General features: G+C 43.0%; 1 protein-coding gene across 2 annotated transcripts; it reads left to right on the top strand.

Annotated features, from left to right (window-relative positions):
- LOC306750402 (ubiquitin carboxyl-terminal hydrolase 22) lies at positions 1–26,428 on the top strand. 2 transcript variants are annotated; one of them, XM_079233817.1, is made up of 14 exons: positions 1–516; positions 1,453–1,485; positions 13,073–13,205; positions 14,832–14,945; positions 15,030–15,131; positions 16,595–16,761; positions 18,184–18,343; positions 18,902–19,007; positions 20,192–20,350; positions 21,298–21,424; positions 22,496–22,587; positions 23,025–23,087; positions 24,150–24,299; positions 24,387–26,428. In XM_079233817.1, exons 1-14 carry the CDS (start codon positions 397–399, stop codon positions 24,427–24,429), a joined length of 1,569 nt encoding a protein of 522 aa, XP_079089943.1. In that variant the 5' UTR covers positions 1–396; the 3' UTR covers positions 24,430–26,428. The 2 variants fall into 2 exon arrangements, with proteins under 2 accessions (XP_079089943.1, XP_079089944.1); XM_079233818.1 differs by lacking the exon at positions 1,453–1,485.
- Positions 26,429–27,884: the final 1,456 nt, after the last annotated feature.

Raw genomic sequence — 27,884 nt, 5'->3', positions numbered from 1 at the left:
CTGTAGCGGAGCGTTAGCAGGCTAACTAGAGAAAGAAAGCTAACTAATCGAGAGAGTGGAAGTGGAGCTAACGTTTAAGAAGAAGAAGAAGAAGAAGAAGAAAAAAAGGGGGCAACTGTCAAAACAGCAAGCGGAGCAGCATTTTTTTTTGTGTGAAGTGATAATTCCGTGAGGTGACCACACGAGCAGATGTGTTGCTAGTTAATCGCAGCCCGTGTTTTGTCAGATGCCCGGGGAGCATTTTTGGATACTACCATCGATTGTCCCATTTCCAAACGGAAACCATTTCTGGACAGACAGTTCGTGCTAGCTAAGCTAGCTAGCTAAGTGAAACAATCCAGGAGACGTTTCATTGTCACCCTAAAAAAAACAACCAAACTGAATGTTTTGTCTGTCATGAGTCCGGCCGGGTGCTCCCATGTGAACGGTTATAAGGTGGACAATTGGAAACAAAATCTTCGAGTCATATACCAATGCTTTGTTTGGAGTGGTACTGCTGAGACCAGGAGACGCAAGGTAAAAACACACAGGAACCTCAACGTGTACCTTCGGAAACGAACGTGAAATAATGTGAATGTGGCACCGACCGACACGGACCGGGAGTGCAAATAATGCCCCACGAGAAGTACAATCACCGACGGCCTCAGTGAAGCTGTCGTCTTGCAGCAGTAATGCAGCTAAACAAGTGCTAGCAGGCTAACGTTAGGTTATCACCGGTATGTTAGCTAGCGCGACTGGTGGCTTATTTTTGCTATTTGAGCCGCAACGTTTACTTTCTCCGTTTCAGTCCAAAGCAACTGCTATTCAAGCTTTTTCGCTGTGAGGGCTATTAGCTCGGCGGTTCTGTTTTGGTAGATGCTGAACAGCTAGCTTAGCGTTAGCTGCGTGGCTAAACTTAGGGGGTTTGAGGGGAGTTGTGGCCATGAGCTAACGTTACCACACCAACTGTACCCATTGTGGCTCCCCACACGCGCACATCGGGTCCACAGATTAGCGGCTCTCTCCTGGGCATCCCAGAGCAGTGTGTTTTTGTGTTTTTGTTGTTGTTGTTTTTTTCTTCTTCCTGCACTGGTCATTCTCTGACGAGTTTGGATGCTGGGACGTCAGCTGGTTACTTCAATGCCAATTTCTTTTTGGGCTTATCCCACACCTGCTCGGCCTACACAGCTCCGAATAGCGCCATACAATGTGATGTCATCACCGGACTGTGTTGCAGTTTCTTTCACTTTGCCACCCCTTCATTCCTCTTTTTGCAAACATAAACTTGTGTTGTTTTTTTGTGTGTGCGCCACGATGTTGATTTAGGGAAAACAATTACAGCTTAATTTGTATTATAGATTAACACAATTTGTAGGTTGCCTGACTGTTATAAATAAATAAATATATATATATTTTTTAAATCCATGCTTCACTTAAACATGTCATACATTTTATGTCGTTGTGATAAAATAGGTGCTTCAGGGTGATGCAGGATGGACAGAGCTGGTGAGTTGAATTATCCCCTCATCTTCACTGACATGCTGTAGTTCAGAAGAATACGAACTGGCTTGCTTTCTCTCCTCTTGCTCACCTTTCTGTGCGCCTCGGTGCCTTTTCATGTAATGGACTGAATATTAAATGTAAACCTATGGAGTGGAATAATTCAGCCCTATCCCTGAACCTGCTGTGATACACATTTACAGCCAGTGAGAGTGCTGGGTGGGATGGTGGTCTATGAGCAGAACAGCCAAAAGCATTGCTCAGTTACATTACAGGCACGTCAAAGCAAATAGCAGCACAAAATGGTCGATGCCCTTTTTGTTTATACAGTGTTGTCGTGTCATGCTTTTGGTTGTCTTTATGAATCATTTTTACACTCTGATGTACATCAGAGTTAAAGTGTGCTAGAGAGCATCTGCACATTTATGAGACAGTCCTAAAAAGGAAGTGTAGTGGGTTACACGGCAACAGTTTTACCAGCATTTTATTAATGTTAATATTTACACTTTAGTTTCTTTTATACATTCCTCCTGTCGGGAATGCAATCAACGGGAGTGTTCTACCCAACCCTGTGGGTTTATTAGCTGTTGCAAACCTTGCCAGTTGCTTACTTCTGGGAGAACCCTTTCTCTATCAGTTCTGAAAACTTCACTGTCTCAGCATCATCACCCTTAGCCCTTTTGCCAAGATGACCAGTACCACAACCAGTGCTTCATCAAAAGCCCCCCCTTTTTTTCTCATATTTACCTCTCACAAAAACTGCCATTTTGACAGAAACACTGTTAGTGGTATAGTAAAATATCTTCACCTAGATGTTTTACCATGCTCTGTATGTGGTGGCATGCTGCATGAATACCAGTCTACTGTCATAGTATTCAAGGTTAGATTGCATTTAAAGTCTATTTTGCATTGTAAATATTTAGTTGATCTGTTGTAAACAGGTTTCGGTACAGCTTCAAGCTGTCATAGGTAGTTTCAGACTGGATTGTATACCGGTAGTAGTTTTATGCTCTGTCCGACTTCTGCATCAGTCCATGTCATCTTTCACTGCAGTTTTTAATTCTTCAAAATGAGCACCACCTAGTTCCTCTCACATGCCACTGCGTCACAGTACACCTGTGGCCTTGGCATTTTTAAGTAACACTAGCCATTGAAAACATTGCTTTTTAATATCAGGACTTTATCAAATAGTGAACTTTTAGATGCATAATATATTACTTTTTTTTTGCTGTAATGTCAGTGAAAAGAGAAGCACACGCCTCTGTTGTTGTTCCTACATTTTAGAAAGGCTGCCAAGTATACATTATCTTATTATTATTATTATTATTATTATTATTATTATATCTTATCTATTCTGTGATTTTTGAAATAAGAGTACAGTTGTTTACAATTAAAGTTGACAAATAGCATTAAGCGACTGATACAGAGTGAAAGGAGGAGTGGCTCCTGAATGAAGTGTTGCCTAATTGTGCTTCATAATTCCGAGTCTTGTGTCGCAACCCCCTTTTCACCAAGGCTTTCTACCACCGAGCTACTCTGACATGCAGAACAGGTGTAGTGCTGCTAGTGTAGAGGTACACAGGCAGTGCAGTCTGTGATTGTGTTCAGCTCTGAATTGTGAGCTTGAAGACGAGAGGTACCTTTTAACATCACATCCTGGTATCTTGACATTATGGAATAAAAATACAAATCCTGTACTCGGGTACTCTGAATGTTGGCATGGTCGATGAAACAAAGCTCATCACTGCACCACTTATCGCTCATTCGTATTACAATAGTACAATAATAGCAAACGCACTGCAAGCACTGTCGTACAAGAGGCGCCTTCTGCATAGAGGGAAGTTGAAAGACCGTGCCATTCGGAGACTGATGAATGGAAAAGATGTGTTTTTACATTGTATTCAGACTTGGTTTGATTAGCGGGTGCCTTTTATCCTAAATTACAGTTTGTCACCTCCCTTTTTTCATTTTCCTGTAGTCTGTCCTCAGCAGCCTCCCTGCAAGCTGTCATCCTCTCTACCTTTAGCTACAATCAATTCCCAGGTTATGTGCAGGAACATTAGTGGATAATCTGTCACCTGCTTTGCATGCACAATCTGAAACCCACATGGTAAAAAAATGGTAGAATGAGTACCTGAGATGGGAGTTTGCAGATATGCCATCACAACCCAGTGTGGCTTGGGATCTGCCATCCTTAATTACTGCACATTAATTAATAATAATTCTTTTGGGATGTTGGTCCTTGATGAAATTCCGTGCATGTGGGTTAACACAGTGTGTGAGAGCGTGCACTGTGGTGACCATAAATTATAGATTTAACTTGGTGACAAATTTTATATTGTTGTAGATTCCTCCTGGGCTCGTGTCCGCTGTCCTTTTGCATAAACATTTCTCAATGTATGCGACACAAATGTTCCATCGAAAAAAACAATGATTTCAAGATTGAGCATCGTATAACAGATGCCCCACATAGGGAGATGGCAAGAATACTCATGTATGCAATAGTGTTTTCTCTTCGGTTCTAATGGACGTTAAATCTTTCATGATTTTCTTCTGTGCATCTGTGCTTCATTATATTCTGTTCTGGTCGAGGTGTGCTTCATGCCATATAGCCAGAGGGGCTACACCCACCGTAGACTGTCAGTTTGTGTCATGTTACAAAAATCGGCTCCATTTCAGATTGCAGAGGAGGAACTATTGTTCTGATCTACTTCCTCCTCCATCTTCCTGGTGCCTTACCCTATTCCCCGTCTCTTCATCTATTAATCGTAATCTATATTACTGTGTTGTGAGTGTATATTTAAATCTAGTGAGTGATTGTTTGCGTAAGGCACATGTGCCTTGTCTGCAAATATGTCTTGTTTCCTCTCTTAATTTAGATTCATGTTACCCCCTATTGCCACGTGCCATTAAAGCAGACTTGCACAGAAGGATGTCAGCGCAGCGCGGAGATAAAAAACCTGTCGTTGCTTTTAACAGTTGAATTCATTCCTCTTTAGGCCCAACTCCAGTCATAATTTATAGTTGGTGAATGGCGGTGGTGGTGGAGGCATAGAGTGAATATTCATTAAGGTCATGGTTATGTATTTTGTGTGCTGCTCTATCCAGCAAAATAGACTCTATTTGCTATCTATAAGAGGAGGCTCTATGTTTACTAAAACACTGTCGCCATAAAGGAATCTGCTATGCAGTTAAACCAGAGCTATTATCTTGGGTTGAGTGGATATTGGATGAGATGAAAGCAGGGTGGGTGGGGTTGATGGGATTTTACAACCATAACTTCTTTGAAGAATTTGCTGTCACTTTGATTAAAAGAGTAAGGGTTGTGATTAAAGAGCTGACTGAAGTCAGATTTTTTTATCTTCTAGTTTTGATAAATCATATATGATCAGAAGAACCACAACCCCCACCCCCTTGTCCCACTAGTGCAACCCCCGTTTCCGCTTGTGATGAGGGAAGATGAGAGAGAAATGATTTGTGAGATGTTGCTGAGAATGGCAGAGGTATAAGAATTGATATATTTCTCAAGGATGACACATTTACTTCCTTCTGTCACTCTTTTCTCCCTCTTGTTCGTTCTCTTCACACAAACGCACACAAAGACAAAATGCACTGAGGCACGGCCAATCCCAGAGAGCGGCTGATTCCTGTGCTGTGAGCAGATCTCTTTGTCGGATCAGTCTCTATCACATCACAAGCCTGCTTTCTTACTCATCAGCATACGTTTGTAGCATCAGGATCTATTCCTCTTGCCTCTTCATAGCCCTCCCTTTTTCCTCTTCTGTGCTCCCTCCCACGCTTTTTCTTCCTCTTTTTCCCTTTCCTTCCTTTTGCTTTTTTCCCCTTCAATTTGCAAACCTAGTTCAGCTCACAACTTATTGCCTTTTGCTTATCCTATTAAATATGTGCAATAAACATACTTGTATTGTTAGTTTTTTATATTATAATGCTATAGTTTTACAATTTTAAGATTACTTTAAATATACTGGGGGGAAACGTATATCATTTTGTATTTTGTGGTTTTCATGTGATTTCCGAGGATCCTTTGAAATTCATAGCAAATCTTCCCATTTCCCCCTATGTCCTTTCCCCTCATCCCTCTGCCTCATAGGACACACTCAGTGGGTTTGGTGATGTCAGTCATGGGCTTCTGGCTGCCTTCCAGCCCTATTTCTTCCATATCTGTGTGCTCTCTGTCACTCCCAGGTCTTGCCTAATGTGGTTTTCTGTCAGTCTTTCTGGCTCTGGCTCAGTGACTCAGACGAAACAAATGGCACAAGGTCTTTCACCTCCTCCCTTAGTAATGGGCCTGGTGTGTCGCCTGGTCTGTCACCTTGTGGTGACCCCTTTGCATGCTATTGCCTCCCAATGTTTCAGCCTCTGATAATCTAGCCTCCCATAGATATTCAGCATCTTATTTAATAGTGTGAACTGAAGGAATTGTAATGTACTTAAAGTCTACGTCATTTTACTGACTATGCTGGATGTGCTCTGCTACAGTGCTTTTATCCTCTGTTCATTTTCGTTTAGAGATGCTAAAGAAGACGACCAGAAGATGCAACGCTGACGAAAGTGAAATTGGTGGTAAAGGAGGATTCTGCTTGAGAACTATTAATTAATGGTGTTAAACGTGGAGAAAAGAATCATGAATAAAAATATTTGTTTTCATTTTACGGTTGGTTATTAAAGCTATAGAATGTACAATGACCACATATGCCGACGGATGCTTGAGGAGTAGTCATACATTTTAAAATATAGCTGCCCGAGGAAGAGCATGACTTTGCGTTTTGATTAAGCTTCTCTCTGTAAACTGCATCCAGCTCTCCCCTCAGCCCCTCCTCACTAGACAAGTTCACTTTGACTGATCGCTTCTTCCATCTCGGCCTCTGACCATTTCACTTCTTTGCCCTCCCTTCAACTGGACATAACTTCTCATTTGACTGTCCGACCGGCTTTGGAAAGACATCGCTGCTACAAAGCTTGCTGGTTGTAGCCTGAGCCAGCCAATGAGGCTGCTGTCCAGCCCTCCCATACTACCACCATCTGGCTAATGAGCTGTCAATCACTCCCCAGGGGCCGGCCAAGCCCAAAACCAAGAGGCAATCAATCTCTTCCAGTGTGGACACTCAATTATTCCTTATTGTAAAACCCTGAGTCCGAGTGACAACTTTTCTTGGAACAAGTCATTTGTGTGAAAATGGTTCTCTGTCCTTGTGAAAAAGGCGAAGATTTTGGCATCAGACCCTTGTGAGGTAATTTATTACTTAAGTCTGCTCGATATGTTCTCACTTTTAAATACACTGCAGTTGCACCGTTAGCCCCATGTGCCTCTTTTCTGCAGTGCTCATAGATTTTCCTTGAGGTAATGTTCAAGGCTCTGTGGGTCCTAATTGGTGCTATGGGGATAAAGAAGAAACCAACATATGATGTAAAGAGATTTGAGTCCAAGGGGACCAGTCCAAGGAGTCACATTTACGGACTCTCTTCGCTGTGTGTTTCTGTGTTTTCTTTTTGTGGTGCAGGGTGGTTGTGGGCATCTGTTAGCTACAGGGTTTGACAAATGATCAGGCACCCTTTTGTTAAGCTGAAGCTAGACTGTTAGCCATCTGTGCAGACAAACACATAGCCGGCTGCAGGATCCTCCCGCTTGCCGTACATGTTTGTCAATGTTTTTACTTATTTTTTTTTGCAGCCTTGGTCAGTCTACATACTGGTGAATTGGATAAATATTGGCTTGATACTCTTGTGTGACTCCTTTATGAGGCAATGTGGCAGTTTTCAAAGCATGTTTAGTTTGTATTCCACTAGTCGCGCTCCAAACATGTGTACATGGACACAGGTAGCCGGTCTCGGACCGACTGATTGTTTCACTCCATAATACAACTCCATCACTGTACTTCAGTGAGTGGAAAGCTTTCTGCTGCCTCCTATGTTCTTCTCCAACACTGTCTGAAAATCAAGAAGGATGCGCAGCCTATCTTCCTCATCGAGTGATCTTAATCAGATTGACACATGCACGCCTTTGTAGATGCATCCCATGTGCTGCAAACCCTGCATTATCAGGCCAACCTACACGACTTGCACAAACCCCCGAGAAGCATTCGTCTACATTTTTTTCATCATAGCATCAAAGCTACCATATATAGTATCTCGGCTTAGTTCCACTCCATCCTCATTTTATCCTCTTTTTTTTTTCTTCTTTTCCTGCGGACGGCAAGAAGCTAGACTCCCATCGACAGAATTTAGTTCTAATGTCCTTATAGCTGTGTCTGACAGTATGAGGCCAAACTGCACACCAACAATCCCTCATCTCTCCCTCTGCTTGGATTTATTTGAATGAGGTGGGAATACATTTTCACGCAAAGACCATACAGCAAGCCATCCTCAACAGAGGTTATAATGAGCTGATGGAGAACGTAAGTGAAAAGAGAATAGAGAAAGATTGGTATTGTGTGGGTCCTTGGGGCTGCTTACAGAGACTGCATGTTGCCCCACGGGGTCAGTCGACAGCACGGTTCTGGAGCATCACCATCAGTCCACATCCCCAGCCACCATCGGCTTGTTCACATTAGTTGGGAGAATCATAAAGGACTGTGTGTGTGAGAGTGTGAGTACTCGTAGACAACGTCTACCAATGTCTGTGTGTATATAAGCTTCGCAAGAGATTCTGCATGTATTTCAATGCATATTATAGTGTGGTATGCATATCAGCAATTGTTAATTCTGTTGTAGTATAAGCATGTTTTTGTAGCATGGACAGGCGTATGTATGAGAGTGAGGCAACTTGGTGACTCACTGCTCTCACACAGCCGTGCGCTCTACCCCGTATTGACTCTCTCTCCCCTCCCCGGTCCGTTCTTTGCAGCAGCAGGAGTGTGCTCAGTAGAGCCAGACCTTTGTCCACATCATAATTGTCATCGTCATTTTCTCTCCTCAGTTACAGCTCATCACATTACTTGCTCTGTTTGAGAATGGGAATGCATTAACTTTAATGTTGGCTAGGAATAAGGCAGTCAGATTGAAAGGATGTGTATATATATATATATTTTGATTGATTGATGTGTAGAGCTCAAACGTTGGGCGATTCATGCTGTAATTGTTGGACCAGGGTCATTGTAAGCTGAAGGCCTCTCAGCAGACCCACAAAGCATATAATGCTATCTTATCCTTGTGTTAAACATATATTGGAGACCTTTTCATCCAGCTAATGCCTTTCTGCACCTGTTCCTCCATCAATCAGCAGCTTTGTACATTAGTGGGTGATTCCCCTGGACATGTATCCCAGCCTAACTTGCCTCAAAGAGCGCATTCCAGATGGGAAATGCAGCCTAGCGCAGCACAAACTTGAGCTTGCTACCTGTCTGACACTTGTTCCAGTCATCTGAGCCAGCGGCTGATCAATAGCTGATCTAATGGAACATTAAAAGCCCTGGGCGCAGAGAAAGGCAGGACTGATGAGCAGACAGCCTGTGAACCATGGTGAGAGGGAGAGATTACAGAGAAGCCAAGGGGGGTGCTGGAGCAGAGATAGATTTTCTGCCCACTAAAGGGGTATTGAGGTAAGGGAGGGCAGGGCGTGGCATTGGCAGGGTTTCTTGTTTTTGAGTCCTGGTGCAATGTAGGTGGAGTCGGGATGATCAACAACAACCCTGCCTCTGTAAGATCAGCTCGAAGAGGAAACTCAAACCATACTTAGCAATTCAGTTGACCTCGGATGTGTTTCACAATGTTTTGCTCGTGCATGTAGGGTTTCGTTTAGATTCTAAAAACACAAATCCTGCTACACACGCTACCCTTTTTTCTCATTTCATATCTGACGCAACCTCTACCGTAAAAATTCAAAGAGCCTGCTGTAGATGTGGTTGGTTTTTAGTGACAGTCAACACTCATTTCTTTTCCTTTCCATCACTCACCATACATCCCCTTTTGGAAAAGCATCACTCGCTAATTTGGTTCTATCCTTTCTCTTTCACAACCACTCAGAGCTGGCTGGCTAACGGATCATTATGAAAAAATAACCAGAGCTTGGTGTCTGCGACCCTGAATATCCCCTCTACTGCTATGTCACCACAAACCAACCCACGGCCACTAATGTGCAGCCAAAACACAGACCGGACAGACTAGTTGTGCGGCCTATCTCTGCAGCACTGCATAGTAGCACATATGTTATATATCACCCATATCCCTAGCCTACCATGATGATGCTGCTGTTACCCTCTGGCAAGATCCATAGAAATGGATGCAAATAGAGAGATTCGCTTGGGACTGTTATTTCAATTTTGCACCCACCTGCTTGTGCACAATGTCCGACCATTTCCTCCCACTCCCAACAAGAGCTATCCCAGTTTTGCAGAGAGTCAGATCTCTCCCACTGCAACATATACATATATATATATATATATATATATATATATATATATATATATATATATATATATATATATATATATATATATATATATATATATATATATATATTATTATTATTCCATATTTTTTAAAATGTATTTAAAGAAATGTACATAGTTACTCATAGGGGTTTTATTTGTAATTGTATGACCAGGTTGCACAACGAAATTTAGATTGTAGTCCCAATTTGCTACATAGGAAAGACAACGAACAACAACCAAAAAGCTATAGTGTATATATGAAGGGTGGAGTCTGGTGGTTCGGCAGTTGATACCTCTGTATCTCTTTCCAGATGGCAGCAGGGTGAACAGGTTGTGGTCGAGGTGGGTTTTGTCTTTTAATGTCCCCTGAGGTCTTCGCAGGCTCCTCTTCTCACCAATATCACTGATGCTCTACAGTAGATGGGTGCCAATTTTGATTGTGACGCTGTTTCCCAGGAACTTAAAGCTGCTAACTTGCGCCACCTCAGCTCCATTAATGTTAATCAATAATTAATCTTCGCCACAATTTTTCTACCATCAACAATCAGCTCCTTGGTTTTACTGACGTTGAGCAGTAGGTTCTCTGACCACCACTCTGCAAGGTTGTTGATTTCCTTTCTATATGAAGTCTTGGTGCTGTTTGTAATCCGGCCGATGACGGTAGTGTCACCTGCAAACTTCACAACAGAGTTCTCTTTATGTTTGGGTAGCAGTCGTGGGTGTACAGCGTGAACAGGAGGGGGCTGAGCACCCAGCCCTGGGGGGCTCTGGTGTTCAAGGAGGTTTGGCTGCCAATCCGATCCGCCTGCGGTCTGTTTGTGAGGAAGTCTAATAACCAGTTGCAGAGTAATCAAGCCCAGGGTGCTAAGTTTACCTATCAGTTTCATTGGGGAGATTGTGTTGAAGGCTGAGCTGAAATCAACAATCACGCTGGAGCAGATCATTCACTAGGTGTTGTTATTTTCCAGATGAGTGGAGAGCAGTGGAGACAGCATCCCCTGTGGATCTGTGGACTCTGTATGCAAACTGGGTCCAGGCTGGCAGGGATGTTGTTTTTGATGTGCTGAAGAAGTGCAATAGCTTGATTCTGGATGTTATGATGAAGACACGTTTCTGTGAAGATGTGTGCACAACAGACTCGGATCTCCCGTTGCTGGGTCAGCCTGAACCTTTTTTTCCATCGACCAGACATTATCTAGGAGCAGGCAGGGTGGTGGAGTAGCCTTATATCCACGCTGTTTAGTCCTTTCCCCCACTCAATTCCTGGGTCGATTACATCGTTTCCAATGACGTTTTGTTCAGCCCGTCTGGCTGAGTGGCATCTGCATGTGCTGCCATTGCAAAGATTGCAAAAAGCAATCTTTAGTGAGATAACCAATGTTTTAATATACTCCAGCCATTGTTATATTCTACTACAAGTGTTGGCTATTCTCTTTGAGTTTCATAATCATCCCATTGTATAGATGGACTGTTCTGTGTCAACCAGAGAGAAGGAAGTGAAACTGACTGGCACAACAATACGCTTAAATGTTGTTCATATGGTGTCGGGTTATTCTATTGTGTCTCTAATCAAAAGATAGCAATAGGCCGACAATCCTTGACAGGGCCTTTTGAGTTTCTGTCCAATAGCTTAAGCAACATGTGTAGGAGTGTGTGTGAGTCTCTCTTTCGAGCGAGTTTCAAAGAGTGTACCAGAAACAAAAAAAATGGTAAATCTTTCCAGCCAATAGTTTCCTTCTCATTTTGTTTCTCTTCACCTATGCTTTCCTCCTACTTTCCCTCTGTCTTCTCTCTCGAGTGAGTGGGCGACTCATTGCGGCATTGGTCTGCACCCTGTCGGGCTTTGATTGGATCGTCTTTCCTCTCTTATTCAATTTCTCCCTCTCAAAGCAGGTTATGTGTTGCTATGCTTTCACTAACATTACCAACATAACTGTATAGTGAAAGCATTGAGTATAATCACTGCTGAAAGATTTAGCATTTGTTGACGTAATAATTGTTTTACAAAGGATTTAGTTCAATATACAACCTGCACGCTGTACATTTTGTGTGGGGTCAGACGTTTAATGGAATTGGGAATATTCCTTGTCCTACTTTTTCAAATTTTTAAATGCTTTTTTCAGACAGTGTCACCTCTTGCAGCTCCACCACTATTAAGACACCCGACTGCAGCCTGTAAGCAGGTCTATAGCCTGTATGTCTGAGGCCTTTGGTATGTTACTGCGTTTATTAGCGGGACTGGTATTTTACAATGAAACCTGTTAGGGGAGAGGGGATTAAGATCATGTTTTAAATATAGGGAAACCTAGACGGCCGTGGTTTAACTCCTTCATAATGCACTTATTAGGTGTTCATTTCTGCCCAGAATTTGCGACAATCTTCACCATGGTTACACTGGAACACATTGTGTTCCGTTAATCTTTTCTCTCCCTTATCTTCCTGCATTTTGGACATGGCCACTCATGAAATACCAACAATCCTGCTCTGTTCTCCCCCTTCTCACAGTTGTTTAAAAACGAAATATATATATATATATATATATATATATATATATATATATATATATATATATATATATATATATATTATTTATTTATTTATTTATTTATTTATTTATTAGTGGGACCACCACCAATCTAATCTGAATTATGCATTCGACGGGGGACCTGGGCTCCTGTGCAGCCGATGTAGGGCAAATTTCTTTGCAGGTTTTCAGTGGATGTCAGACATTCTAATGTCCGGTTACCTTTTTGGTGCTGTAGTCAAACCAATTACACACCCTCCAGCTGCTGTTAGTGTGTGCTTCAAACTAATTTCACTTGCCTTCTCTGGTCTGCCTGCCAAGCAGCAAATCCCATCATGCACTGCATGCGTTAGAGAGCAAAAGATTCAGTGAGGAAATATGTTGTTATTCAACTGCAAAGAATTTGTCAACGCGCCGAGCAATCTTTAGTCCGTCTCTTCATATCTGGTCTATTCAAGCGTCGTGTCCTCCAAAGTGTTTGTGTGACTGACTGGAAGATGGTAATCTGATTCAGCTAGCAGGGACTTCCACTCCGCCTGCCTCCACCACTCTACAGCTTAGCTCATGGCTCTGTCCTGCTGCAGTGAATTTTATCACCACACTGACTGTCCTCCTGTCAATTCCTCCCCCATACCTCCATTCCCCAACCCCACTTCTCCTTTGGGTCTTTCTTTCCTAGGCCAAGTCGTGTATCTGTCACATGTGTGGAGCCCACCTGAACCGACTCCACTCGTGTCTCTACTGCGTCTTCTTCGGCTGCTTTACGAAGAAACACATCCACGAGCACGCAAAAAACAAGAGACACAATCTAGGTAAGCCACACACTCACTCAACTATTTAAGAAATTATTTTGGAGCAAATTTGAATGAAACTGCAAATTGTGTATGATAATTCTCTATATTCCAAATAAAATCTAACAATATAGTTAAAATGAGGAGATACATTATTATATCAATATACGTGTAGTCCCTTCTTTCCTTATGTCCAAGGCCCAGTCCCATCACGTCAGTCCTCACATTCACCCCTGTGGCTCACTGCACCATCAGCTATTATCAGCTAAGGATTACAGCATTACTTTGGGCAACTTCCTCTGCAGTGCATTACCATTCTGGTGGAGAGCGCCTTAGCCGGTCAAATGTCATGAGTTTAAGTTTGCATTCTGCCTTTCATACAGCAGCAAGGGACTGTGGTAGACATTGCTAATCCACAGCTATCAGAAAGCCTAGCTTCAATCCTACATGCTCATTATGCTAAAAAAGATAATGACACTAATGAGCAAGATTTTGATATTAACCCGACAAGGACAACTTGATATATAAACCAGGAAGAGAGGATGGTGGCTTGGTAGCTGTTTGAATAGCTTTAATTGATTTAATGCATTTCAACAGTGTGGTTGCACACAGACACCCCTGGTGCACGGCCACAGTGTTAATTACCTTTGAGCTTTCCACAAGAGCCTCTCTGACACTGGCACTCTGTTCGTCTCCACCTCATCAAATTAATCCAAACTCCCTGTCTGCTCTACTGCAAGAAAGCAAGCTCCCTTCGAAGGACTCCTTCCTTTTCCTAACAACCTCACTCCTCATGACTCTTTTCATATATTTTTCCCGTCCTTTTTTCCCTTGTCCTAGCTACGACTCATTTCACATCTTCTAATTTTCTTCCACCTCCATGTCCTTCTTTCCTCTCTTCCTTCGCTCAAGTGAGCATGATCTATATTTCTTCCTGTATCTTGTGCAGCACTTCGTCTGTATCTTCATCCTCTCGTTGCCACTTGTGTCTCATTTTCCTCTCCTAATTGGGCCGCTGCATCCTTTGAGGCTGAGGTGTACCAGAGAAAAGAAACATGACATGGAAAGACAATGTTTTCTACAAATACATTTTCTTCTGCACTTTATTGCGTTGTATGTCGTCCACACACACACACACACACACACACACACACACACACACACACACACACACACACACACACACACACACACACACACACACACACACAGACGACAATATAACATGCACCAGGTTTTCTATATGATGTGTTCGCTCACTTCTCAGTGTGGGTAGCACCAAAGACAGAAAGATGTCCAGTTCACAAAGAATAGGTTGTCACGGCAACAGAGCTGAGTTAGTGTTGCTGCAGAGTTTTAGAATGGAAGAGGATGGTGTTAATTGACAGCCCAAGTGGGGGGTGGGAGACAAATGTACCTATTCCATTACTACGATCCTCATATCTCTTATAATTGCTAATTGCAATAAATGAGACAGAACCATTGCAGTGGAAAATGTTTAGCGGGTTGTCTTGAGGCTGGCTGAGCCAGCGAGGTTGTACTGAACTGTAAATAAAACCCAATGTGTGTTACAGTGGTGGGGAAATCTATTTGTAATTATCCTGCAATCTCTCTTAACCCTTCTCTTTCCCTCCTTTCTGCTACCAGCGATAGACCTATTATACGGTGGAATATATTGTTTTGTGTGTCAAGACTACATATACGACAAAGACATGGAACAGATTGCCAAAGAAGAACAGAGGAAAGCCTGGAAATTGCAAGGTAAAGCATTTAGCATTTCTCTCCGATAACTTAATGCCGCTTTTGAAACAAAGCCGTCACGTTTGTATTTCCTTGACTCCACAGGCATTGGGGAGAAATACACAACATGGGAGCCAACCAAGAGGGAGCTAGAATTATTACGACACAATCCGAAGCGGAGGAAAATCACTACAAACTGCACCATAGGTAAGCAATAGGCTGCAACGTTTAGCCTGCACTGCTTTTGATCCCTAGACCTCCCTGTGCGTCTCTAAATGATCTTATACCGTAAGTGTGCCCAAAGTCAACAGCCCCACAGGCAGTGCACCGTAAGAGACACAACAACACAGTGTTCCCTCGCTGATGCTGTACATGCACACCACAGCGGGCCTACATTTGTGGCTCCCAAGAACTTGTTATGCCTCAACAGGGACATAATGTTGTGGGGTTGTCCATCTGTCCGGTCTATTCTTGTGAGTGCGTTACTTCAGGTATGCCCGAGAGGAATTACTTTCAGATTTGGTTCAACTGTCCACCTGGACTCAAGTATTACGCCTATTTGATAGTCGAAGATCACTGTGACATCATAAAACACGTTTTTGGCAATAACTCAATAATTACATGCTAATTATGACAATTTTAGACACATTTCTATTAATGAAGTGATTGAGAAAACAGTACAGACGTGTAAGCTGCAACTTGACTGGTTGAAGGAGGCATACAACCACGAGGCGGGAATTCTCTGTATTGTTTTCTCAGTTATTTTGTTTCTTTCATTGCTTTGTTTCTTTCTTTCTCTCTGATTTTGATGAACATGTGCTTTTGCTGATTCTGTATCTGTCCCTCTGCCCACTGTGTCCTGCCATCTACCCCCCGCCCCCCTCATATTATTATAGAGCTTGGTTAGCTGCCCCGATTTGGCAGTAGTCTGAAGTATTAAAGCGCTCAATTGGATTTGACCCAACACCCTGCTGGGTTTCACCTGTTCTACTGGCCATCACTGCAAGGCTTTAGCATTTTTTTTTCTCCCTCTAAATGAATCCATTCACAGCTTCGCGGTCTACTCCAGGATGCACAGTTTTGCTGTCAGACCTGACCCAACACCATATTCTTGTCTCTTATGTTTAATAACTATTCTGCCATATTGAGATGTGGTTCCATATAGTCGCAACTACCAAATATTTAAATTTACAATTATGCTGCCAATTGTTTTGGGGATTTGAATTGATTAATAGTTTGCCTAATGAAATATCAGAAAATAATTAAATAAAATGCTTATGGCCAATTTCCTAAATCCCGAGGTGATGTTGTCAAATGCTTGATATGTCTAAACATTAACGAAAACCAAATAGCCAAAAATATATTCAGTCCACTGTCCCATAAGACAAAGAAAAGGGTGAAATGTTCACAATTGTTTAATTAGTAACTACACATTATTGGTTTCATATATAAATATTATGTGTGATTCTTTTGACTACCAATTCAGCAATGCTCTCTGATTTTGATGGTTTCTAACAAGTACGTTGAGCAGTCCAGCGAAACAGAGAGGAGGTCCTTGATGGGGATTAATTTCCCTCCGTTGGCAGCAGTATGAATCAGAGGCACTGTCATGTTTAATCTTTGTTGCCATGCATCTCTCATGCTGTTCTTTGTCTCCTTTTGTCTTGCAGGTTTACGAGGGTTAATAAACCTGGGCAACACATGTTTCATGAACTGTATTGTTCAGGCCCTAACACACACGCCGCTGCTGCGAGACTTCTTTCTCTCCGACCGACACAAGTGCGAGATGCAATCAAACTCCTGTCTGGTGTGTGAGATGTCGCAGCTCTTTCAGGAGGTATGGTGTCAAGTTTACATGTCTGTACTTGTTACATAGATTTGTTAAAGCCCACAAAGAAAAGAACATCGGATTTTGGTTCAAACTCAGCCATTTTTCACAGCCATATACCGGTAATACAGAATGTTCTCTCGCAGTGTAACCCACTGCAGAAGGCTGAGTCACTGTTCAACTCTTTTGTCAAGTCCAAAGAGGGAGACAGAGAGGAGGGAAAAAACCTGCCTTGAAAGCAATGTACAAAGCCAGATGCACATGAATAAGCAGAACGCCGTAATTATATATTTTATTGAACCTGGTCAGTCGATGCGAATATTGTTCCACCGCCTCTTAATCCCAGTTTTTTTTAACACAAAAGTTTGGCATTTTACATCCAACAAACTCATTGGCCCTTGACATTATGTAATATCTGCTCCCACACTGCATCGCTTTTTGTTCTTACACCCTCTCACTTCCCAGTATATATTGGGCCACAGATGGCAAGTGGTGCTATATTGAGTTGAATCATCACTGACTTCCACAACACATACACAGAGCCTTTCCTCATCTCTGAACCATTCAGCTACATAACACATGAAGGAGGTAATCGCGCACCTCTATCACCTATTCAGCTAGAAATTCAGGATCAGTCATACAACAAAATCCCATGTTTTTCTACCTCGTCAACTTGTCCCCAACTCTCTCATTTCAATGCTTACTTCCATCCATTCATTTCAACCCACCTCCATATCGTCATCAAAAGCCGACGTCTTCTGACTCTGGAGACACGGAGTCTCAGAGCTTGAAAGTGAGAGGTGTGGCCCCGGCTTGCTTTGATCAGCCACTCTCTCCAGTTTCCTCCTCTTCTTGGAGCGTCGTTTGTTTGTCAACCACCTTCAAACTGCCGAAAAGGAGTTTGTGAGATTCAAAGGAGACACACAGCTCAATCAGTTTTTCCGACAGAGCTGTGGAGAATATAGCGAATTGTGTGCACCATCTACGTGTCTGGCATTAATGAGCTCTGGTTGGAACGTCATTGTAGTGTTTGCACCATAATAGCTTGTGCGCTCCGCTCATCTCTGACCTGGATTGTCACTCACTTGAATTCCCATGGCAACACTAAGACTCTGCATCCATTTACAGATGAATGTTTTTGCTTCAAACACTCCCAGTTTTTCTAACCAGTTCTTCCCCCTCTTGCACATCACACCTCTCCGCTCTATGGATGTGCTGTTAGGCGACATATTCATCCATATCTGACGAGGCCTGTAGAAAGTAGCTGCTCAAGGAGTCAGAAAATCACCTTGAGTGACAGCCCCATGTGTTATGCTTCCGCAATGAATTATAGATGACAGTGTGCGATGTCACTATGAGGTGATAACATATAATTCACCTGGAAAAATAGGCTAACCACCCACTCCACTCATCTTTCTTCCCTGCTCTCAGTTCTACTCGGGCCACCGTTCGCCCCACATTCCCTTCCGGCTGCTGCACCTGGTGTGGACTCACGCGCGTCACCTTGCAGGCTACGAGCAGCAAGACGCCCACGAGTTCCTCATCGCAGCATTGGATGTACTACACAGGCACTGCAAAGGGGACACCATCAGTAAGCCATACAAACAATCAGTATGTCATTCCCAGTGTGTGTATGGCATTTTGTATATTAAAAACACTAGTGTGTTGTCTTTAAATACAGGAAAATTGGTGGGTTTACTTTTTTTCTCAAAAAGTTTAACCGAAACGCAGCAAAAGAGCAGTGTCCGTTGAGATTGAGAGGAGTGTGTCTGGGCCACCTACTGCCTCTGATCCGGCATGTGGAGTTGCACCTTAGAGCTAGGCGCAGAGCACAGTGCCTTACTTCACTGGAAGCATACTGAAGGAGACTGGCAATGGTGTGTACCAAAGGGACAGGAAGCAAGCAGTGTGAGGAATGCCAATAGGCCCTGCTGCAGTGCAATGACAGGCTGACTCACCCACAGACCCTGCAGTAAGGTTTGTTTCGATTATCTAGAATCCAGATAGTTGTGAAGTAGCAGAGAGGCTCAGCTGCAGGGGAACGGTAAAGTGAGAAAGAGGGCCAGACAGAGTCCTTCAGAGGTGCTAAACCAGTTGCAGGTGTTTTCTGTGTGGCTATTTATACTTTCTGCTCTTTGCGGTCCTCCAGGAGATGACAATGGGAAGAAGGCCAACAATCCAAACCACTGTAACTGCATCATTGACCAAATCTTCACTGGGGGCCTGCAATCAGACGTCACCTGTCAGGTTTGCCAGTAAGTTTGTGTGTCTGCAACTTTAAAAAGTATAAAGAAGTGATCCCAAAATAAAGTCCCATCTGAGAGGTTTTCTGTCTATTAACTTGATGGAAGATCACATCACCACCTGTACCCCTTCTTCCGCTTTCCCTACATTCACTCATTCATCCATCCATCCATCTATCCTTGTAGTCCTCCGATTGCGTCACCCCTCACCTCTGGGCTGATCGATGTGGGCGTCACCTGTCCTCCCAGAGTGGGTGACCCACTGGTTGTGTCCTCTCCAATGCTCTGAGTTAAAGGCCCGGTCGCTGCAGAGCTGCTGTAAGGGGGGTTGTCTAGACAGCAGCACAACCCGAGCGTTGCCTGCCTGTCCCCTAGAGCTGTCCTGTCACATTAACGCTAACACGCTGCACTGAACTGCAAAGCACCTCGCCCTGACTCGCAGGCAAGCCGAGCCCAGCTCTGTGCCATGCTACCTGCCTCCACAGTGAAAAGAGAGACTGCTGATGCAGAGCTAGTGATGCTGCCTTGAGTATCAATTCTTCCGTAAATTGAACTCTGTAATCATTAAACGGGTCTCTTGTTACCACAGATTACTTATGGGTAAGCCTTAAGCAACAGAAAGGCATCCCCCAAGGCTTTTTCAACAAAAAATGGAATTATAATGGTGCCCTATATTACTGCTAGGTTGCTCTCACCCATTATAAATGCATGCCTACTTGCCTTAATAGCCACCTGCTGGTATCACAGGGTGTTGCAGCATCATGACTCATCTAATCAACAGCGATAATGTACCACCCTGTGCGTATATACTTGTGTGTATTGCATGCATTCTACACTGAAAGCCTCCATTTTGCCAGGGTGCAGTCCATCAGTGCCATCGACCTATAATACAAATTCCTTATGTAAAGCCAATTTTCTCTGATGTAACACTTCATTGAATTGCAAATGGACCTGGAAGAACAGTGTGTGTATATTATGCACATGCACACACTCAATCTTCCAGCAGGCTTAAACAAAAACATGACTAGAATCTACAGAGGCTGTGCGAATTTAAGCTTGTGTATTGCCATCTATGTCATCATCCTTTCATCATGGCCTGTAATAAATGACACACAAGCCTACACACATACCTACACACATTTGCACACTGTTTATTCAACCTCACAACTGAACTCTCTTCTCCTTTTTTTTTCTAGCGGGGTTTCCACAACGATAGATCCATTCTGGGACATCAGTCTGGACCTTCCTGGCTCGTCCACGCCTTTCTGGCCGCTCAGCCCTGGAGGGGATGGCAGCACCGTCAATGGAGAGAGCCACCTGTCAGGCTCCACCACGCTCACAGACTGCCTCCGCAGGTACCACTTCAGTCTCAGCTGACAGCAGACAGATTGTCTTTTTTTTTCTGCCCGTCTGTTTCCCCGCCTATATCTAAACCAAACGAAATTCCCTGTCATGTAGGTTGTAGAATATTCAATAGCGCAAAATCTTCGACGGTCAGTTGCCTTACAGCAATATTGCTGTAAGGCAATGTTTTATGTGCTGATGCAGAACAACAGCGATAGTATTAAAACTTTATCAGATTTGAAAATGATGGATGTTCATAACACATTGAAAACAAAGATGATACTGTCACTTTCGACTATTTCAAATAGGATTATTGTCCTTTATCCCTTCTGCCTCCTTTCCAAATTCATGGGTATCAATCGTCTCCACTTGTCTAAGGGGTTACATATTGTGTCTGCTCAGGCGCAGCAACCCTGTTATCACTGGATCTCATCTTCCACCAGGTTGGCAGATGTGACCTCTCGTATCTCCTCTACTGCCTCTTCATTCTTGCAATTTATTTTCCTCCTCTCCTTATCTTATTTCATTCCCTCCCCTCTCCACCTAATTCCTTTCCCCCTGTGCCCTCACCCTCTACCTTCTCGTATTCGTCTCATCCTCCCCCTCTTTCTCTCGCCTCCTTTCCTTTTTTTTTTACTGCAGCACCTCACACACCCCTAGTTGCTGCAGCAAGTCTCTTAAAGGTACAGCACTGGTTGGTGCTGTTGCCGTGGTGATATTACCAGCAGGGGTCTGGGTTGGGTGCGCTGACATGCAGAGTGGCTGCACCAAAACTCTGCAGGCAGACTTTGCACAAGCCCTCCTACATATACAGACTAACTTGACTAGAACCGGCTGGTGCAAAAGGAGGCTCAAAGGGTTTATGTAACATAACCATAATAGTTGGCTTCCTCTTTTGTGTGCCAGTTTTCACTTCCTTTCACCTCTTCTCTTTCACTCCAACCCCCTCCCTCTGCAGGTTTACGCGACCAGAGCATCTAGGAAGCAGTGCCAAAATCAAGTGCGGCGGTTGCCATAGTTACCAGGAGTCCACCAAACAGCTGACGATGAAGAAGCTCCCCATCGTAGCGTGTTTCCATCTCAAAGTGAGTCCGCCGATGACGACGTGCTGCCAATTATCGTTTGTTACATTATCTGGCACCGGCTGACAATTTGAATATTTAAGGATATATTATATAGCCCGTACTTGTATAGCGCCTTTCTAGTGTTCCGACCACTCACAGCGCTTTAACACTACATGACATCATTCACCCATTCACACACTGATGAGAGGAGCTACCATGCAAGGTGCCACATCAGATTATCAACCATTCACACACCGTAGGCGCAGCTACGGGAGCAATATAGGGTTTAGTGTCTTGCTCAAGGACACATCGTCATGGGCTAGCGGAGCCAGGGATAGAACCGCCGATCCGCTGATTGAAGGACGACCCTACTCACCACTGAGCCACAGTCGCCCTATTGAGCTTTTTCTAGTTCACACGTCGAATTTTGTCATCACTCCAAAACAGCAGATATATCTTGTAAATATTGTCATGTGATGCGGCTTCAACGATCATCCAAATGCACATACTTAATTTTTAAGAACTTTATTCTATTTTATATATTTATATTTATGAATTATATGACCCTTCCTGTGTGTATGCGGCCATATATCTGATTTAGGCAAAGTTTCGATTTCGCATAGACAAAGATGTCTGGTACAGTGCTTGTGCGTTGGTGTTTTCATGATTCGATTCGGTTGTTGGTGCATTACCTTCTACTGTGCAGCCCTTTCACCGAGTGTCCCAGGACACCTATGACTTCAATGACTTGTGCAGTCCTCATTTGTCCATGTTTTATTAATCATCACAGTATTGGAGGGGTCTATAATGTATTAATGATATTCATAGGAACAGGCTGCCAGAAGATTGTCTCAGATCAATCCAAGTCCTGCGACTATCTTGTTGTGAATGCGTAATTGTGTGAGAACCAGGGTGGAACGCAAGCATTTTCACTTTCCACTTGCTTTGTTGTATTTTGTATGTCTTGTGGTGATGATGATGATGCCTGTTATTTATAAATGTGTCCTCTCCCCTCCCCCCATTCTCTCTCTCTCTCTTTTCATGTTTCTGCCCCTTCCCCCTCTCTCGCCTTCCCTCTCTGGCCAACTCCAGCGGTTTGAGCACTCTGCCAAACTGCGGAGAAAGATCACTACATATGTTTCCTTCCCCCTAGAGTTGGACATGACGCCCTTCATGGCATCCAGGTAAGCCTCGAGTCGGCCCCATAGCTTTCCTCCTCCTATAGTGAATCTGGTCCTGCCAGTCTTCACATCCAGATATATTTCTTTAAAAACATTAAACCTGTAGCAGCCTTTTTAAATGTTATATTACATTTACTGTATGATACTCAAAATAAATGCACACATCTGCGTATTTGACAAAACAGCATTATGAATGTCTCCCTAAGATATATTTTGATGTACGTAAAGCATTCAGGAGCAGTATTGCCCCACCCTTGGCTGGAGCATCCATTCAGCTCTGTTCAGACAGTAAAATCATTAGAGGCACAAGCAGAGAAGATATCTGCTTTCATGGAAAGGATCATTCTGCCACCTAGTGGATTTATGTGCCAGTTTAGCATGTTTACACATGCAACTTAAGAAATGTTAATGTCTCGCTATTCTTTTTCTGTCTCCCACAGTAAAGAGAGCAGAATGAACGGGCAGTATCAACAGACCGTCGATGTATTAAACAACGACAATAAGTGAGTACCTTGGAAAGCGTGCACTACAGCAAATTGATTTAATAACCGTTGCTTTGCAGCAGCACTGACATCATAGGAGAACATTTTTCCACTCGCAGCACAAGCTAATGACCTGAAGCATCTGGCTGTGACTTCCCCAAATTAAATCAATTTGAAGCCAATTAAAAGCAGCTTAGTTTTCCTCATCCATAACAGTTGCAATAGCTTTCATTTTCCAGGACAATCACAGGGAATGTCTGTCTTAATACCACTGAAGGGTTGCTTGTAGTCGAGACAAGAGTCAGAGCGCCTCTAGTGCACAAGAAAGAGTTTTATTGCAAATAAAGGTACCCGTGTATGGGGAGGATAATGGCTCTCATGACATATTTGTCTTTAAGGTTTGATGTGTTCGATGTAGCTCCAAACAAACAGCGGGCAGCATTCCACCTCGAGGCTTGCAAACTCAACTCGTCGGACAATCCCAAAAAAGGGAAGACTTGAAAAAAAGACTTGATTCGCGCTGATTCGACCGATGCACAACAAGCAGATTGGTGTGCGTGTTGATCGCACTATGGCGAGCGCAAATGAAACTGACATTAAGTTCGCAGTTAGTTGTCGCAACTTCTGGAGCTGCCGCTCGCGCTCCACTTGACAAAGTAGCATCCTGGTTGCAGGGAGGACGAAACGAAAATACAAGTCGTTTTCTTGTTTCTGCCACTTTGTTTTTACAGTTTGTTTGATGGATTAGATCCAGACACGGACCATGTGCCCTCGGGGCAGCTCTATTTCTTAGTCCTCATGTTGGACTGAGGACAAGCTGGACACGGCGGCACTCATTATCGTCTCTCGAGGTTCAAGTTGTAGCACAACGGGCCGCGTTTAGCACGTTAGCACGTTTGTCTCTGCAACAAAATACATAGATCTTTGACATCATGTCAACACTAACGGCGTCACTTTCTGTTACTAATTATTTTTTAATTGTTTTAAACTGAAACTCTGGCCAGATGTTACACATTGCACCTTTTTATAAAGTGAAGTCGGACAACAGAACCGAGACAATTTCACGCCTCTGTCTTTTTCCAGGTATTCCTTGTTTGCTGTGGTCAACCACCAAGGCACATTAGAGAGTGGCCACTACACCAGCTTCATCCGCCAGCACAAAGACCAGTGGTTCAAATGTGACGACGCCATAATCACCAAGGCCAGCATTAAGGATGTACTCGATAGCGAAGGGTAAGAATGGAAACGAGACATTAAAAGCTCTACAGAGATGTACAGTATGAGATCTCAATCAGATGTTTGTACTTTTTCTCCCCTCAGGTATCTCTTATTCTACCATAAACAGTTCCTTGAGTACGAGTAGTCTTCGTGACCACTGACCATGAAGAACCACTGCTTTTAATGAGTCAAGGGCCTGGGGACAGGATGAAACACAAACACACAAACCTACCTGAAACTCTTTGACTACCAGTCTTTGCTCCTCCAGCTCATGGAGGACAACAATAAAAAGACGTGTGAAATCATGCAACCGTACAAAAGAAAAAAACACAAGAAAACAAACACACAAAAAAAACAAGCACTGAGCTACTTCTTGGCATCTACTTGACAAAACTGAATGAAGAGGAGAGATGGAGGAAGAGTCGGCCGGTGTCGGTTCCAGGCTTGGGCAGAGGAAAGAGGCCACACCCCCTCACTCTCTCTCCCTTCCCTTACCTGCTGCAGGGGCGACTGAGTGGGACTGACTGTCATGTTGATTGGGCACACCTGGAGTTTTCTTACAGTATTCTGACACACACACACACACACACACACACACACACACACACAGACGCACACACACACACACACACAGACGCACACACACACACACACACAGACGCACACGCACCCTCCATTTCTCTCCCATGGTGCTCTTGTTTCAACTGACCAAGCATTTTACTTGATGGAAGACAGTTTGTTGTCATATGCATATAGGACTCAACACACACACAAAAAGAACAAGAACAGAATTGTAAGAAACGTATTATGGACTTTTGCAAGGACATTTTGAAAGGTATGGTTATGATTCTTATCATTTGTGAATTTTGTTATTGAATACTGTATGAATATAGTATACATCTATTTTTTAAGAGCAAAAAAAAAAAGAAACATGGGAGAGCTTAGAGACGCTGCCTTTGCCAGTTGCTGGGGAAGTGCTGCCATGGAAACTAAGCAGATTTGGACCTGAGTGTGCTCATGTTCCATTATATACTGTGTTGATTGTTTTATTTTTAAGTCTGGTTGAGGGCAGGGAATATCAATTTTTTTTTTAGCAACTCATTCAATTTTGTTAACTGTTCTTTTCAGTGTCTTTTTATTTTTAAATTTTCAGTACAGTCATGTGTCCCTCGCTGTCCTGGTACTGGAAATGTTTTTTTGGACGTATTATACTTTCATTCTTGTGGAATTGTTGGTATGGTGATGGTTAAATTGGCTCATCTTTTTGCTGTTTATGAATTGTATGTTGAATGTGAGCTTTGGGTTTTCGTCTGGCATTCTGAAGAGAAGACTTGATACGTGAGGTCCTATAATACGTGAGACTGCTGTGGTCTCTCTCGAACACCTTGAATGCTCTGTGCAAAAAAAAAACAAAAAAAAACAAAAAGCCCATTTAACAACACTGCATGCGACTGGGCTCTCATGATCTTATAAGATGTGAAAAATTGCCCTCAGTGATGCCTCGAAGGCCTGCTGCCCATCATGGTTTTTGTTCTGTAGTTTGGGGATGGGGAAGACGGTCACGTGAGATGTATAGAGGGAAAAACATATTGCACGTATTTGGGCGCTGTGCGACCGCAGCCCGGCTCTGAATCCATCAGTGTTAATCTTCTCCATGGCAACTGTGTGGCTGGTGTAGACCGGTGTGGTCCGTGGTGTCTTGCCTCTGCAGTGCAGTAAACCCAGTGCTCTATTCAATCAGTATGCTGTCAGACTTTAGATAATGCACATACACATCAGGGTGTTGTGGTCTGTTTTGTTTGGATATCACTGATTGTCTATGTATTAAAAATACTGAATAAAAAAAAATTAAAAAAAATTCACTCATGTATAAGATGAGGGCCCTAATCTATCACAGCAATGCCACATTAAAAACCACAACCCCTGGTTGTTTAGCTGCTCTGTATTTGAAAACGAACATAAGCATATCCTTCGGTCTGCTGCAGAACCTCAGCTAGAGGGCAACAGCGGGTTTTATCCCAACAGTAAAATCAAAGCGGTTTGGTTTTGGTGTATCATGGAGCAGTTAAGGCCACCCAAGGACATTCAGGGACGCAGCTGAAACGAGAAGGAAGAGGAGCTTCATTATCTGTTTCAGTGATTAAACTCAGAACAAAACTGGGGTGTGTATGTTCTGTCTTTTGTCTCGCTCTTCCATTGACACGTCCCTTCGATTAGTACAAAATGCTTTGTGTCCCAAAATCGGAGTATTGCAGTGTATTCCTGTCGGTGGTCGAACACGACAGTATTGTAAGGAAATTAGGTTTTTATTGAGGCTGAATAAACCTCATCACTCACATTTAAGCTTTTTTATTAAACTCCATGTTGGTTTTTGGCCTTAGAGCAGCTCTAGTTATAAGCTTGATTATGGCGCCACTTAGTGGTCAAACCAAGAAGCTCACAGGAGGTCTGGGAGGAATAAACAATCAAACCTGCCTTCAGGATTCTATGCATGAAGGCATTAAAACACTGAAGAAAAGAGATGTAAACATCTTCAATGAGAGCCTCACCATAACATGTTTCATGCATCGTGACATGTCATACAATTCAAATGTTTGAATTAATGTAAAACATGCAGGTGTCTTTTAATTTGTATTGAAATATTTGGCATATTTTAGCATTTATCTTTTTCATAGAGCAGCCCACAATTTTTGCACCAAAAATCGGCGACTTTACTTATTTTATTTTGGTTTAACACAACTATACTGAACCCATGTTCATTCCATCAAATTGTTGTTTCAGTAGAATAGAACCGAAACTGGAGGCACATGCATGATGATCACTTTCTATGGAAATGGTCAAACTTAAGAAAGATTTTCCAAAGCTTGTGAGACAGCATTCATGGAACAAATGCCAAGTAGAAGATCTGCACTATAGTCGAAATGTTAAAAACAAACTGACTGAATTCTAATTATTGCAACAACTCTGCTACAGCTGCATGCTATTGTACAACACAAGGTGTGTGGTTCTGTTTTACACGTCTTACACAAACTATATATATACATATACATATATACTGTACTACACATCAGGTATTATGAAACTGACGTGTTAGGTTTTGCATTACATTTTTTTTCCCTTCACTTGTCTGAACAATGTCATAATTCATGTCCAGAGTCATTTCGTTATTAGTAATATGCTAATTAGTGTAACCATGGGACTAACGCTCTTGGTCACTGTTGCTATGGAAATATAAGACACTAAAGGTGTGTCATGTCTTTCAGCGGCAATGAGATGTTACAGACCAGGATACTAATCCCGTGTGTGTGTGTGTGTGTGAAGCAGATGGGATTAAATGCTAGATCCATCCTTTAACGAGATCACACTGCTCATATGAGACTCGTACTGAAGGATGGAATAATCAATATGAGTGGTATTAGAGTGGTTTGTATATATGTATACATTAATGTATAGGCACTGGATGAACATTGGACTCCTGAAGCAGCACGGTGATGATGAAGGAACACCAGAGAGCCTCTTGAGGATGAGTGTTCTTCTATCTCTCCACAAATGAATGTCACTGAGACAGAAACAGGAGGATTCAGTGTCATAACACAGTGT

The sequence above is a fragment of the Taurulus bubalis genome (assembly GCF_910589615.1).
Source record: "Taurulus bubalis genome assembly, chromosome: 17".
Taxonomy (NCBI): Eukaryota; Metazoa; Chordata; class Actinopteri; order Perciformes; family Cottidae; genus Taurulus; species Taurulus bubalis.
The sequence above is the reverse complement of the archived record's forward strand: the minus strand, read 5'-3'. Positions and strand labels throughout refer to the sequence as shown.

Excerpts from the sequence above, each read along its gene's own strand:
- LOC306750402 (XM_079233817.1), top strand. The coding sequence starts at position 397 with ATGAGTCCGGCCGGGTGCTCCCATGTGAACGGTTATAAGGTGGACAAT. Across the intron at positions 21,425-22,495 it reads TAGCGTGTTTCCATCTCAAA|CGGTTTGAGCACTCTGCCAA; the intron begins GTGAGTCCGCCG and ends GGCCAACTCCAG. Across the intron at positions 22,588-23,024 it reads ACGCCCTTCATGGCATCCAG|TAAAGAGAGCAGAATGAACG; the intron begins GTAAGCCTCGAG and ends TGTCTCCCACAG.